Source organism: Haliotis rubra, unplaced genomic scaffold (genome assembly GCF_003918875.1).
Source record: "Haliotis rubra isolate DU_JTF1 unplaced genomic scaffold, ASM391887v1 Scf547, whole genome shotgun sequence".
Lineage (NCBI taxonomy): Eukaryota > Metazoa > Mollusca > Gastropoda > Lepetellida > Haliotidae > Haliotis > Haliotis rubra.
The window spans coordinates 644,842-660,933 of record NW_025767243.1 but is presented as its reverse complement, the minus strand read 5'-3'; the positions used below and the strand labels follow the sequence as shown (position 1 = coordinate 660,933).

The following is a 16,092-nucleotide window of genomic DNA, read 5'->3' as shown; positions in this document are numbered from 1 at the left end:
AAATGGGCTTCACTCACTGTATTCATGTTAGAATCGAACCGAGCGATCGCTTTAACCACGAGGCTACCCCACCTCCCCATTTTGCAAATATAAAGTGAACTGCTGGTAATAATTACATTAGAATATGTTCAAATAAATGGTCCTCATCAGTGGATAAAACAGGTTAAACTCTATAGAAATCTGCAATATGCTATTAGTGCTTCAATAATATGTAATAGTGCTGAAATAGAGGTTGATCACTGGATTGTCTGGTCCAGACACGATTGATTTACAGACCACCGCCATATAGCTGAATATTGCTGAGCGCGGCGTAAAACTAAACTCACTCACTCACTGACAGAAATAGAGCTGTCGTTGTTGTTTGAAGTAGTTCTTCCAATGAAAATCCTTCCAACGGGGCAAGAGTCGCTATTCGTGGCGAGTGTTACGGAAAGGACTGACTGACTGAGTTTGGTTTACGCCGCTTCAAGCAATATTCAGCAACATCACGGCGGGGACACCAGAAATGGGCTTCACACATTGTGCCCATGTGGGGAGTTCGAACTTGGGTCTTCGGCGTGACGAGCCAACGCTTTAACCATTAGGCTACCCCACCGCCCCGGTTACGGAAAGGAGCGAGTGGTGACAAATGCGAATATATTAAGCAATCTTACGCGGTGTTATTGGTTTATTGAAGTATATTCTTTCCACACTACACGAAGAAATTTCATTTTTAATGCTCGGTATATGGGTGATTTCAGAGAGGATATAATAGATAGATGAGACAGACAGACAGACAGACTGATAGATAGGATAGCCATGTGGGTTAAAAGCCGTAACACTAGACGATTATGAAAGCCAACATACCACTGTGATGAGACATTGTTTGATATCCGTAAAAGAGTCACTATAATAAATCAGTGTATTTGTGTACCTAAAGTAGCAGTTTTATATCATTGCAATGCGTTTTTCTAATATTTTCCCTCAGACATAAAATGTGATCAGAACGCAAAATGGAGCAACTAATATCGCAAATATGTACCGTTACCTCATATAGAAGAGATTTCAGTAATGTTCTAAAACATTAAAATATTATATCTAAAGGGTGTGGCAGTGAAGGAGCGTAGATATGTAGATGTTGCAATAAGTTTTAGACCCGTAGAATGTGCTGCCGATCGAATTTAGTCCTACATAGGTGCTGTCAACGTGCCTGGAATTCATAAACGAGTTTTCGCTGTCTTAGGTGATCCCATGATTTGGGCTTGGAATTGTGGAGGTAGCTGTTTTCGGCAAGTCGTGGCGTATAACGTTTGAAATAATGATCCGACTGTGACCATTGATAGCTCATTTTGTAGGGAAATCATCTAGCTTTCGATCCGTAGGAGCCGACGGGGCCTTAAAAGTATTTTACGTGGTGAAACCTTGATTGAAGAGAGGGTGGTTTCGTCGTTACATCCGTACGATGTTTGCAGAAATATTGGGGCAGAAATTGATTTCTGAGGGCATTTTAGTGCTGGACAGTGTAACAAAAGTGAAGTTCATCACAGACATCTAAATTTACACTATGTTCCATTCTTTACAATACTGGTCAAACACATTCAAACTTTTTGTAATACATTACTTGTTTCAGCTGATATGACAGTATCGTCAGCGTAAAGTAATATACTCATGCCAATACTATTGGTTGTCACCCTTCAATTTTTTTTGATTGAGGGTTGTAGTTGTGGGGAGGGTGTGAGGTGTGTTATGGGGGTATGGGTGGGGGAGGTGGGGTGGTCCTCAATAGGTTTATTTACATGTTGTTGAATTAGAATTTGCAAATAACTGGAGAACAGGATGTTTTTATTACTGAAGATGAAAGTGAAATAGTATTTATAAAATTCAGTATAAACATGTTTTATAATAGTTAATTTCCCCATGACTTTGTTTCCGTGACTTTTTTCCGATCACCCTTCTAGATGGCTACCTGTATGCCAAGAGCAGGTTGAAAGGAGAAAATGATGATGTTCCAGTGACTTTCTAATAAGTGTTATCTGTGCTCTTATCTGACATGTGATGTAAAATAATATGGTGCTTGGTCTCATATGTTTGATAGGTACATGTATATAAATTATTGTTCTTGATAATATTCACCAGTAAATGTGATCTGGCAAATAGATGTTGATGTACATATGTGTTGATACAGTATGTCTTAACTTAAAAATCATAATTCATTACATCAATTGATAAACCTATAGTTAATACCTAATGTTGTCTTTTTATCTGGGCACATACTATTATTATCAAGGGTACAGCTTAATTAAGCCTTATGCAACCAACCATAAAATGTGTTGTTTTAAGCGGTCTGTCTTTTGGGAGGTCTGTCTTATGGGAAGATACCGCATGATGTGTTTGAGTGGGCTATGGGCGAGTTCAGGTACCCACAGACACACATTTACATGTGTTACATATATACGTGTTATTATGTTATGCCATCACAGTCGACGTTAACTCCCAGTGTGTCAGTGAAAGACGTAATGATGTATCATTCAGTGAGGAAGAAAAGCCTAAAGTGTGGCCTAACATTCAACCCACGCCACAATGTGGTTTTACCCCCAACATTCAACCCACGCCACAATATGGTTTACCCCAACATTCAACCCACGCCACAATGTGGTTTACCCCAACATTCAACCCACGCCACAATATGGTTTTGCCCAACATTCAACCCACGCCACAATGTGGTTTACCCCAACATTCAACCCACGCCACAATGTGGTTTACCCCAACATTCAACCCACGCCACAATATAGTTTACCCCAACATTCAACCCACGCCACAATATGGTTTACCCCAACATTCAACCCACGCCACAATATGGTTTACCCCAACACTCAACCCATGCCACAAAATGGTTTACCCCAACATTCAACCCACGCCACAATGTGGTTTACCCCAACATTCAACCCACGCCACAATATGGTTTACCCCAACATTCAACCCACGCCACAATATGGTTTACCCCAACATTCAACCCACGCCACAATATGGTTTACCCCAACATTCAACCCCACGCCACAATGTGGTTTACCCCCAACATTCAACCCACGCCACAATGTGGTTTTACCCCAACATTCAACCCACGCCACAATATGGTTTACCCCAACATTCAACCCACGCCACAATGTGGTTTACCCCAACTTATTCAACCCACGCCACAATATGGTGCGTGCAATCCGAGGATTGAAATCACCAGATTTGCAGATACGTCGTATACCCAATTTACATCAATTCGGTCGGGAGGAGGAAATCGGGGTGGATAAATATCGGCTTCAGTGAAATGGGAGTATTAAACATTTTTATTACTTATACGGTGAAGCATAGCCAGTGTCATATATATCATATGTGCACATCTGCACATATCACTTTTGCCGAGCAACCATTGTTTCTGTATTTCGTCGTCTCTGACGTCATTAAACAATTGAACGTGACGTCTATGATGAGGGCCGTCACATTTGCTTACCGTGTCTTACTGCACAAATGTACGTGAATAAAATCAGATCGATGTTCATGCTGTTGATCACTGGATTGTCTGGTCTGGACTCGATTATTTACAGACCGCCGCCAATTAGCAGGAATATTGCTGAGTGCGGCGTAGAACTAAACTCACTCACTCACATGAATACAATAGATAATAAAGCAATTATTACACTCGAGCAAGTGTGTCATAATTTTCACCACAATCGCAGTAATCTTATTTCAAATTTATTGTATGCTTTCATTTGATAATTGTAGCTATAGTTAATACGGTGTCATGTAGTAAGAAAACCAAGATGCCTCACGTCCTCACTATACTGCAGGTGGTACTGAAACGCCCAGTAGCTGTCTTCCCTGTCGCCCACGTGGGAGCACCGTTCCAGCGTCAGCACCATCATACCGTTCATTTGTCGCGGCACCACACAATACACCAACTTGTGGCCAATCCTAAATTCTATATGCCCCCCTGCAGGACCCGGATTCAGCATCCACAAATTTCTACTTACGTTACAAGAACACACAGTTTTCCTCAAGATGAACCTCTCAGTCGCTGGGACAATGCACTTCCCGTCATGTAGAAACTGGCCGTGCTTGTCAATGGTGAACTGATTCTCTGGAAGAATTCTATGGCGAAAGCATCTGGAGGTGAGAGTCAACACGCCGCTAGGTGTCGCTGTTACACATGTATTGGTTAAAGCGTTTTCAATCTCACCATAATTAACAGCATCTTTAGTTGGGATTTTCATATTAGGTGTTATTACTTTCAGAAACCATCGGAAAGGTTTTGATCTTAAACGCTGTCGTAAACGCTTTCTCCCTTCGATAGATTCTAGATCGGATACGGTGAAATTTGGCAATGTCGTTCCATGTCGCTGAGTTGCCAGGAATATTTCCCTGTACTCATCCATCCAAACCTCGGCAACTCGCATCAAATTTTTACGTAATATGTCTTGAAAATCAGAATCGAAGTGAAACGTTCCTGATTTGAAAACATGTCCGACCTTCGAGCAGGGAACTGTGAGTATTCTCCCTCCTGTCATCCACGTCTTGAAGGACAGTTCCAGGTGCTCGCCACCCCAGATCTGCAGATTCAGTGTCGAATCCACCAGTGGACATAAAATGTTCCTCCAGACCGCAACTGCACATCCAACCAAAACAGGTGTGGGGATTGGATCTGCCATGGTCCTCAACACTTGCTTTAAATAGTCGAGGCTTGAAAACCAGGAGTATCTGTAGAGTGTAAACATGAATTGTTTTAAGTTCGCAAACGGTAATAATAAGAGTGTTAAGACCTACTTAAACTATTGAGCTAGTTATCATTAAAACTCGGTACTGAAGAAAAAAGTAAACAAAAGGTTATTGTTACTTCTGGATAAACATTACATCGCGTGTAACCATTAAACTCATAATAAGAGTCTAGGAATGAAGTTTGCTTATCACGACAAGGTATATCTGTATCCAGTCACAAAGGTGGTGAGTGGTTTTACGCCGCTTTTAGCAATATTCCAGCAACATCACGGCGGGGGACACCAGAAATGGGCTTCACACATTGTACCAATGTCAGAATCGAACCCGGGCCTTCGGCGTGACGAGCAAACGCTTTAACCACTGGGCTACCCCATCGCCCCCACAAAGGTAGGTACAATATTACAGATCATACTGCTCACTGGAAATGTATGAGGAACTATTGTACATTCTTTAAAGAAGGTGATGATGCAGACGGCCATGCTATTGCAGCAATTATGAACATGTGAATATGGTTTTACGCCGATTTGAGGAATATTCCAGCAATATTACGGCGGGGGACACCAGACATATGCTTCACACATTGTACCCATGTGCGGAATCGAACCCAGGTCTTCAGCGTGACAGATCTTCACCATTAGGCAACCCCACCACCCTTTTAGCAATTATGAAATAACATATGTTATATTTTGTTAAGTTGAGTACTTTGTGTACCGTTCTGACAGTGTAATTACCATGGCTCCTGTAGCCGAAAGCTATGAGTACACAATGCCATTTAGACCGCATTGCTGGTGATGAGGAGCTTCACTCTGAGTGAGTTTAGTTTTACGCCACACTCAGCAATATTCCAGCTATACGGCGGCGGTCTGTCAGTAATCAAGTCTGGACCAGACAATCCAGTGATCAACAGCATGAACATCCATCTGCGTAATTGGGAACCGATGACACGTGTCAACCAAGTCAGCGAGCCTGACCACCCGAACCTGTAAGTCGCCTCTTACGACAAGCATGGGTTACTGAAGATCAATATTCTAACCCGGACCTTCACGGTCTTCACTCTAAGAGTGATGGGACTCAACCTAACAAGAGTAGTAGACTCTGTACGTTAATGAGAAGTGTAATCCCAAATATAAGATATGTTACACATTCTAAATGACATTGTGTATTATGAGGCAATCCAAAGGACGATCTTAATTAACTAGTTAGGAGTATGTCATCGAACGGCTTTTTGGGTCAGTTTGGTTTGATGCCGTTTTCAGTTATATTACGCCGTGTCAGGTGTCAATCCCTAAGCAATGCGAGTCTCATGATGGACGGTTTCGTGTCATGAGTGCAGAAAGTAATTATTATTTTGTAAAAAAAAGACATTCGGTCTTACAAAAGTGTAGTCTTTTAATGTACTGTACTGAAATTCGTCTTACCGTAAATCCCATCCAAATCCACCTACAAAGGTGGCCTCCTTTGCTTCTGAGAAGTCAAATGTTTTGGAATCTACAGAAACGACATCAGGCTGTACTAATGTGTTGGGTCCACCTTTCAGCAGCTCTTCTAACAAGGGCTCAAGCCACCCAACGTTCACCTCCATGTGGCTGTCTAGAAATACGATTACTTCCCCTGCCGCCACTGAAGCTCCTTTCATCCTCGACCATGACAGACCCTGCCGTTGAGTATTTCTAATTATGTTAACTCTGGAATCGAGAATCCTGAAATAATCGTCCAGACGTTTGTCGAGATAGGCGTGTTCACTTTTGTCATCTACAATAATGATTTCTTTCAGTAGTTCCTTTGGCGTCCGAGCAAGGAGGGAGTGGACGTGGCGTAATAATGTGGAAAGGCCTTCGTTATACATAGGAGACACAATGGATACTGTGGGAAAGGTAGACAAGTTGTATCCGCTTTTCTTGCAGTCATCTGGTCGCGTGTCCGGTAGTTGTCGCAAAACGGGTATACTGTCGCTTACATCAACGTTAAAGCCAAAACTGTCAGAAGATGATAAGTTGTGAGTCTTTAAGAGGTAGTGTCGTGTTCGCCGCAATAACTCTTCCTTGTGGCTTGGGTTGGAATCCAGCAGTGCCCTGTAGTGCATTTGGGCATTGCCGTTATTCTTGCCCTGAGTGGTAGAAGCGACACCACTGTGGACAAGATAAAAAAGCGTCAGTTATCATTAACTCAAACACAAAGACAACCAGCACAAAAGATTAAAATAGCAGTTGATTTCAGATGTTTGATGAGTGAACTGTTATCCGACAATGAAACAGTTGTGCCACAGAATGAGTATCCAAGCAGTTCAATTATCAGAACCAGGGTTTTACACGACGCGCAAATGTGCGTCCAGTACGCGCAAATCTAGACTCTGAGAATCGACGCAGAGGAGCACACAATATTATTCATTGTACCCACAACACATTTATCACTTTGCTAAGTGTTTGGTTATTCCTTTCAGAGCAGTTGCGTGCATCATTCCATTCATTGGTCCACGTGATCAATGGTTCATCCAGGCTCTAATGACATTATCCAAACGTACGGTTTCCTACACTTCACAGGATCCCCATATTGCCTGAAAGGACCCTTAGAACTGATAATTTGGGATCCCCGGGACCACCATGTTTGTGAGTGGAGGTAAACACTGAAGAACGCCATATTTAACGTAGGTTATTACGTACATTCCACTACTTAAGACTGCCAAGACTCATCCAACTATCACCAACCGGTAGTTCATGAAATCAAAGGTGACTTCTATATCACTGACTGTAAAGTCGTCGTCATTTATTCAAATATTGACCCAAACATGGTGAGCGGCCTCTTACTAAAAGAATGCCAATTTATGCCATTATGAATGATGTCGAAGCATATACCCAGATATGGAACAGATGAGAAGAACCCGTTGAAGGTCTTTCAGTGCGGATGGGCCGGTGCGTGATGTCGTCATTGGTAAAATGTACAAACTAAAAACAAGGAATCAGATTTGGGAAGGAAACCATTCCGTCCCAGCCATCTGCCATCAAAACTCTGGAAGTTTGGCTGCCCAGGATGAATGTTATGTGGTAGTTCCACTGACAAGGGCTCAACACTGCCGTTATACATAAGCATCACTACATGACTGGTCTAATTCAAGATCTTAGAGGGTCGGTGAGGTAGCCTAGTGGTTAAAGCGTTCGCTCGTCACGCTGAGGACCCGGGTTCGATTCCACATGGGTACAATGTGTCAAGCCCATTTCTGGTGTCACCCGCCGTGATATTGCTGGAATACTGCTAAAAGCGGCGTAAAACTAAACACACTCACTCACAAGATCTTGGTACAAGTCACATATAATGTAAAGCCATAAACAAGGCCAGAATGTGAACTACGGAAGCAATCTGCCGAAACCTTTCATCAGTTCAGTCAAATTTTGACTGAAGCCTAAAACTTCTGTCCATTCATCTTTTGTACTGAATCCCAAAGCTTCATTTAAAGTCCACGCAAAGAGAGATACATTGCTGGGTTCAGCAAATGTAACACCCCAAAACACACATATAACACCGACCCCAACCACCCAAATACAGGCATTTAGAAACATTAAAGCACTTAGATGTTAATAGCAATATACTAAATTCCAAGCTTCACTATCATCAGTTCTGTTGGCACCATCAGTTTCAGTATCTCTTACCTTATTTGGTGTGGTTGATCAGCACGAACATTGTTTTGTTTCCCGGTGATGTTTTCCTTCCCTCTGTTCGAGCCAGTCGTCAGAAACAGAAATAAACAGAAGATATAGAAGGCAAACCAAAACACAACAAAACTCGTCCACAAAAATATTGCCCCCTGACGAGCCATGGTTCAGCTGTTCAATTACACATATGGACTGTCCACGGGGAGTTTCACTTCACAGTGTCGAGCTCCCGGTGTTATGTAGTTCCACCTGTGACTATGAAGGTGTTTAATTAATTTTATCAACGACATTTTAGACTGTCTCCTACAGAATAGCAGCCTGATTAATAGTACTAGTTCTCTGATTAGTCAATAAAAGCTGAAATCAGTTTCCGGCATTATCTGATGCGACACCCACCCGTTTTGCGACAACTACCGGACACGCGACCAGATGACAGCTAAAAAGCGGTTACATATTGTCTACCTTTCCCACAGTATTTTGAACACAGTGTTAGTCCTGGCCCTCCGCTGATACACATTCAACAAGGGCCAAAGGGAAAAGTCTGATGAAAACCATATGAATGGAATAAACTTCGCGGAAAGGCTTAAGATGGTCCTATCTGACAGGTAGCACCCGATTGAGATTAGGTTTTACATTATGTCGAGTGTAGGAGCATATCTTGATCTCTGACATATTTATAGCCCATTGTATGGGTGCACGGTGTCTTGGTTTGTTCAAAAGCAGTAATATTTGATGTACAACATGCAACTTGAACATTGTTTACGGACGCGCTCGGCAATTTCCCAGATAAATGATGAGGTTATGGCCTGGGAAAGTGAAATCTGGACCAAACCTCCTAAATATAGGTGTCGCTTTCGCGGGAACGGTCAAGCTACAAGTTAAAGTTAAAGTTCAGTTTATTCTCAAATAACCACGTTTGGTGGTACAAGAGAAAATCAAACATAATCCATTTAAATACATATAAATAAACATGACAAAATGACAGGTAGAACAGTTTAAAAAGAAACATAATAATGCCATAAATTAAGATCTGTTAAGTGATTTGTTGTCTATAGAAAGAGCTAATTGAGGTTTAACCATTTTTGACAAAGAGTTTATCTAATGCTAGCAGATATTTGGGTAGATTTCTTATTTCTTTTGAATTTCTACTATTAAATATTTTCTTCAATGTTGATAAATTGGGGAAGTACATATGTCTAGTTGGTAAATATTTCAATCTAACATCTGTAAGGGCTTCACATTTAAATGAGTAATGAAATTCGTCGCCTATTGCTGGTGAATTGCAAAGTTTACATGTTCTGTTTTTTCCTAGCGATACCATGCCAACGACCAGTTTCTACCGGGAGATTGTGATTACAGGTTCTGTATTTCAAAATAGGAGAGTAAATATAAGCTGGGAAGAGAAGATAGTTTTCAAATATGGGAGTATCTTTAATATGTTTATAGTAAAATCCCTTAGAGCTATTTTCAATATTTGCTTTCCAGCTTTGTTGGAACTGGTCTTTTAATACAGTCTCCACTTGTGAAACTAGCCATTGGCATGGTACGCTTACAGGGTTATAGAATACAAAAGACAAGCCACATCTATCTAATAAAGATTTAACATGATGCATCCAGGGATCAAAATCATTCTCAAAGATACTTTGTGCATATGCATAATTATTGATCAGTTTTGATAATTTCTGCTGCATTCCAGGATTATTAAGTTTATGCCAGTAACAAATAATACGCTTAGCTGCAGTGATATATAAAGGAAATCTTCCGAGTTCTCCATTTCCATAAAAGTAGGGGTAGAATTTCGTAAACCGCTGGTCAATTTCAAAAATTTCAAATGTTTTTTTTTCAATTATATTTAAATTTTCATATGCCCAAGTTTCGCAGCCATACAAAAGAATTGGGGCTATCATAACATCAAATGCCTTAAGTAAACAGTCCAACGGGATATTATGATTTCTAGATTTTTTTAAAAGACAAAACATTGCTTTGGATGCGCTTGCTGCAAGGTTTTTGATTGATAGACTAAATTTCCTATTTCTACTAAATGTCACTCCAAGATAAGTATAGTTATCTACAATTTCAATTGGAGATTGTTCAAAGACAAAATTGAGTTTACTATTATTAGCAGGGCCACTTCCAAAAATTAAGACTTTCGTTTTATCAAGATTCACTTCTAATTTCCAAATTTTACAGTATTTGCTAAAAGAATCTAAGGTACTCTGTAGTTCGGATGCGGAATCAGCAAACAGGACAGTGTCGTCGGCATAAAGAAGTACAATAAATGATAGACATAACTGTATGTTTACATTCTCGAGCATAACACTTTTACAACTGTCATCGATGAGAAATTGTTCTAAATCATTTATGAATAAACAAAATAACAGAGGTGAAAGATTTTCCCCTTGGCGGACGCCCGAATAACATGGAAAATAATGTGAGAACTTATCATTTGAACATACACAAGATTTGATATTTGCATACATGTTTTGTATAAGCGTAAAAAATTTACCTGTAATTCCATTGTTAACTATTTTTGGCCAAAGCTCAATCCTCCATACATTATCAAAAGCTTTAGAAAAATCAATGAACGCACAATATAACTTTCTTTTACAGGCCTTTAAAATCTGAGTAAGCATGTTCAAAACAAATATGTTGTCGTTTGTGGAATGTTCTTTCCTAAAACCTGCCTGCGCAGGGGTTAAAATATTGTTTGTTTCCAAGAAAATGTTCAGTCTGTTGTTCAATATACTAGTGAAAAGCTTTGCAGAGCAGCTTAAAATAGTGATTGGTCTATAGGCATTGGGATCTGATTTCTGGCCTTTACCTTTGTATATAGGTCTGATAGTGCCAGTCAACCATGCTTCAGGCATTATTCCTGTGGAGAATATCAAATTGAAATAATCAACAAACAAAGGACCAAGTAGATCAGAGGAATCAATAAGATAGTCATTCTCAATGTTATCAATACCAGAAGATTTATTTCGTTTTAGCTTTTTGATAGCATGTGTCACTTCTATCAAGGTAATATCAAAATATGTGATCATCATAATCTTTAATTTCTTGATCTATTTCACAATCAGGAGTATGAAATGTTCAAAAAATTATTTTATGTCTGGTATTTCAGAATTATCATATTTGTTACCTTTTGTTAGTATTTTCCAGAATTCTTTAGGGGAATGCTTTTGTTTTTTTCTTACCAAGTGAGACAATTCATTTTTATACTTGTTTATATGTTTATTCAGACATTTCTTATATTCTTTTGAACATCGGCGATATTCAGCCTTATTAGAATTCGTCTTACTTTTAAAATACCAACGTTTTGATTTTTGAAAGCATTTGCGTTTTTCTCGACATTCTTTTCCAAACCAAGGCTTTACAATCTCGTTTCGACTCTGGGGGAGGCGAGCGTCTCACACCAAATGTTGCACGAGCTGCGTCAGCCAGAAGGTGCGCGACCCCAGAGGCAAAGTCATTGACTGCTCGTGCTGGGTCGTCTTGACTTGATGTTGATTGCAATAAATGGATTAATTCCAGGACAGAGTTTTTGTTAATATTATTTACAAATGTTTTTGCTTCATTTATGTCATACCGCTTTGGTTTTGTAGAAACTTCTTTTGGTGAATTGTTTGTTACATTTTCCCGCCTATTCTCAGGTGGTTTTGAGTTAGAGTTTAATCCTATATTTAATGAGAAAGTGATGGGAGAGAGAACATCTGAATACAAAGTTGAAAAATCAATAACATCAAACTCAACAAAACATGGAAGACATTGTGGCGAGGATAAAACATAGTCAATTAAACTTGAGTCATTACATGTCACTTTACCTTTATCCTTATCTTTGTCTAGTCTCCCATTGCATATAAACATATTAGTGGTTTTGCAAAGTTCTATGAGCTTAAATCCTGAAGCATTAACCTTTCCTAAATCTTGGTTAGCTCTTGTTATAGGGAGAAAAGAGGCATAAAGAATATTTTCAGGTTCAAAAATACCTGTCATAGTTTCAATATTAATATCAAGTTCTTCAATTATATGCTTGTCAACTGTGCAATACTCTTTCAATAGTCTAGTCCTAGCATTGAAATCACCCATAAGTTAAATGCTTCTGATACATCAATAGTGTTTATGTTCATTACAGATTCATCATTTACAACATTTGTCAAAGTGTTGTGATCATAGCTAGCATCTTCATTGTTATATGGAGCAGGGGCGGTGGGGTAGCCTAGTGGTTAAAGCATTGGCTCGTCACGCCGAAGACCCGGGTTCGATTCCCCACATGGGCACAATGTGTTAAGCCCATTTCTGGTGTCCCCCGCCGTGATATTGCTGGAATATTGCTAAAAGCGGCATAAAACTAAACTCAGTCAGTCAGTCAGTCAGTTATATGGAGCATCAATGTTACAAGCATCATTCATATGGGTTGAGGATTCATATACACAAATGTTTGTATCTGAGAGACATGGATTTTCAGGGGTAATAGATGTGTTGCTAACAGTGTTAGCATCAACATTATTAGGCATTGTATGTTCAACACTTGTATCATTCACATAAGAAGTTGATCTATAAATGTTCTTAGGTGGAGGGATAGTATGACTATCATCACTTATTATGGTATTGTAAAGGGTACTTGGATGGTGATCATTATACATACAGTGTATATTACTATGTGTATCAACATTAGACATACTTTTACACTCACTAGTGTCCACACAAGGAAACATAACACAATAAGTGACAGTCAAAGGAGTCACACAGTGAACAGTGCATGTATTTACACTGAGGTGCATATCATTTACATAGCTGGAAGTATTCACAAGAGAAGATGCTTCATGTGCACAAGTGTTCACATGTGGGTGGGTAGCACTATATGAGTGTTCCAGACAGATGGGACTCAAGTTCTCAAGACCACCATCGCACCTATGGTCTAGGGTGGGGCCTGGCACTGTACCTGGTAGAGGTACTGGGTGCTCTTTATGGGTGTGGCACAGGCGCAGTTTGCAGTCTGTTCTCAACATAGAGTTTGTCAACAGTGACATGTGCCTTCTTATTGTCTCTCCTTGCCTCTCTAAGCAGGGGCATGAGAACATCCTTCCTATAAGTGCTCACTTCCTCAGGGAACTGTTCAAATATGCTGAACTGCTGTCCCTTAAGTTCCCTCCCAGTCCTCTTGACAGCATCCCTCTCAACAGTGTAGATAAACTTCGCTATGATAGGGCGGGGTCGCGGGATAGCTCCCTGGGGTCTCCTATACTGGCCAAGACGGTGTACACGTTTAAACTTAATGTCCCCACTGTTACTCATGTGTAACTTGTCCTTTATGAAACTCCTCAGGACCTTCTCACACTCTCCATAGCTGGAGTCGGGCTCAGACTCAGGAATGTTAGTGAAGATGAGATTGTCTCTCATGCTTCTACATCTAGAATCAATCAGTGATTCTTTCAATTTCAAATTTTCTAATTTGAAAGAGTCTTGTGTCCTGTCTTGAGATAGAAGTTTGTCCTTTAATTGTTTAACATCCCCTTCAATTCTAGTTTTGTGTTTCCCAAGTGTCGAAACTAGCACTGACAAATGAGACACTCTCCTCTAACTTGTCCACCCTCCCCCTCACCTCCTCAAACTCCCTCACACGTATCTCTAACGAGGCTACGTCAGCTTTGATGGATGAAATATCGGCTACGATCTTATCCAGTTTACTCAGTTTCTTATCCATACCTTCAAGTTTGGCCATAATGAGTGTCATGTCGGGTACCGGGGTGGGAGCAGCGTAGGTGTAGTTGGGGCCAGTGTAAGGTGTGGCGCCCGGGTGGTTGTAGTGTCCCTGGGGGGCGGGGTAAGCATGGGGCTGTAATATATGTTCCTGAGAGTACAACGTGTCCATAGATTGCCGTACCAGGTTCCCCGTGCTCCTTTCTTGAGATGCGGGTGGGCTCGGGGTGTCACCCATATTCGTGTCTGTCTCGCTCACTGACGAAAGGGACTCTTTTTCCCTCTTGTTAGCCTTTCGAGAATCGCTATTTTTGCCTTTAGACATCTTAGTGGGTAAACAGTTCAAATACTAACCACATAGTGTAACTAGATGTCTCTTGTAGCGCTAAAAACTTGTATATTAAAACAGAGTGAGACTCATAGCGGTGTTACCCCCCATGTTGCCACGTCATATCAGTGAACACTGAATTTAACGTTCCCGGGACTCTTAAATACACAAGAAAAACAAAGAAATGTGAGTCGTCGTCTGATACCGTAGTCATGGTAGAAATGTAATAATAAATAAATGAAAAAATAAATAAATAAATACGTTTAACATTAGCAAGCCATGGTGAAGCCATGATACAGATAACTTCCCTCAGGTAGTTCACGATGAGATGCCTGCTCACGTGGGAAAACAGATATCGGCGGTACATGAGTATAACAAAGGAGTGCATACAAACTGGACAACAAAATGACTAAATGATACATCAATTAAAGTGTTTACAAACAATCTTAAAATGAACTTGGATACATTTTAAGAGTAGATATTTTACTTGATAAAAGTTGACGGAACTTTGTCAAATTCACCCAGGAACAATACGGTTCTTTTAACAATGATCATGATTCATTACATGAATCAATAAAACTATAGTTAAGTAGGGTCACGTACGTGCTGAAACTTGAAACAACTGAAACTTCATCTCAGTTAGGCGGCTCGAAGAACCAGTATTTGGGTCGCGAACTAATCTGAAGTACGGTAATCCGATGTTTTCATAGCAATTCGCTTTCGCGGCACTTCTAGCACAACTTTGGTTTTCGCTTTACTGGGAATAGGGAATATTGAAATTTCGGTTTCCCGGGCTGACACCAATGATGGTGATCTGTAATTAACACTCATTCTGCACATTTACTCTATTGCGTTGTCGCATGGTTGTAAGTGCAAAAAATATTGAACTTCTTCACAAAATGTAGTTTGGAATTAAAGATACATTTGGTATTCTGTGTTAATTTACCATTACCATTTCTATAATACATACACAAATATTCTTATGATATGTAAAACATCACATTTTAGTTAAAAATTGCATGTCGCCAGCAACGCTGTAAATATTTGTTGCATCAAAAATAACACTATTGACAGTACATGTTATCTCTTAATGCATCATGTGGAAAGTATCATGCTGAATTATACTGTGAGGTAGTCATTTAACCTAATATTTGCGGGTATTGAAGTACTCAACCTTATGATCCTTGTACATGTGTACAAGTCAAACTGTTCAACGTTTATCAATGCGTGTAATGAAGATAATTATTATTCTAATGAGAAGTATCATCTATAATCATGCTGGGTAATGAAAAACATACTGAAATTACAACGTGGTTTCTTAACGTAAAATACAGTTGCTGTAACGTAAAATACAATTAGATTGTACTATCGTTAAATGAACACAAATGCCTATATAAACCAACGTTTATTACTAAACGATTGTTAAAGATATGTAATTAATTCATTTGTCTTTGCTGTGTTCTGAAAACGACTGCAGAGTGAGCAATAGAATTGTTACGATTACCAAATCATGATCTAATATATATTTTAAAACTACAGGGAATCACTATGTCATTTCTGTAACGAAACAACTCATTCATTAAAAGCAAATTAGGCGAATAATAAAATAAAAACGGTAATATGCAACCTAGAGAGCCGAAACTGGGATAGTTGCAAAGGCACCTGTGCAAATTC

The 16,092-nt window shown here is 39.8% G+C and overlaps 1 protein-coding gene across 1 annotated transcript; it reads right to left on the bottom strand.

Annotated features, from left to right (window-relative positions):
- Window positions 1-13,355: 13,355 nt before the first annotated feature.
- LOC124253620 lies at window positions 13,356-13,790 on the bottom strand. Its single transcript, XM_046687428.1, has one exon. It carries the CDS (start codon window positions 13,788-13,790, stop codon window positions 13,356-13,358), a length of 435 nt encoding a protein of 144 aa, XP_046543384.1.
- Window positions 13,791-16,092: the final 2,302 nt, after the last annotated feature.

Bases quoted from the DNA above. Each gene is read 5' to 3' on its own strand.
- LOC124253620 (XM_046687428.1), bottom strand. From the start codon at position 13,790: ATGAGAGACAATCTCATCTTCACTAACATTCCTGAGTCTGAGCCCGAC.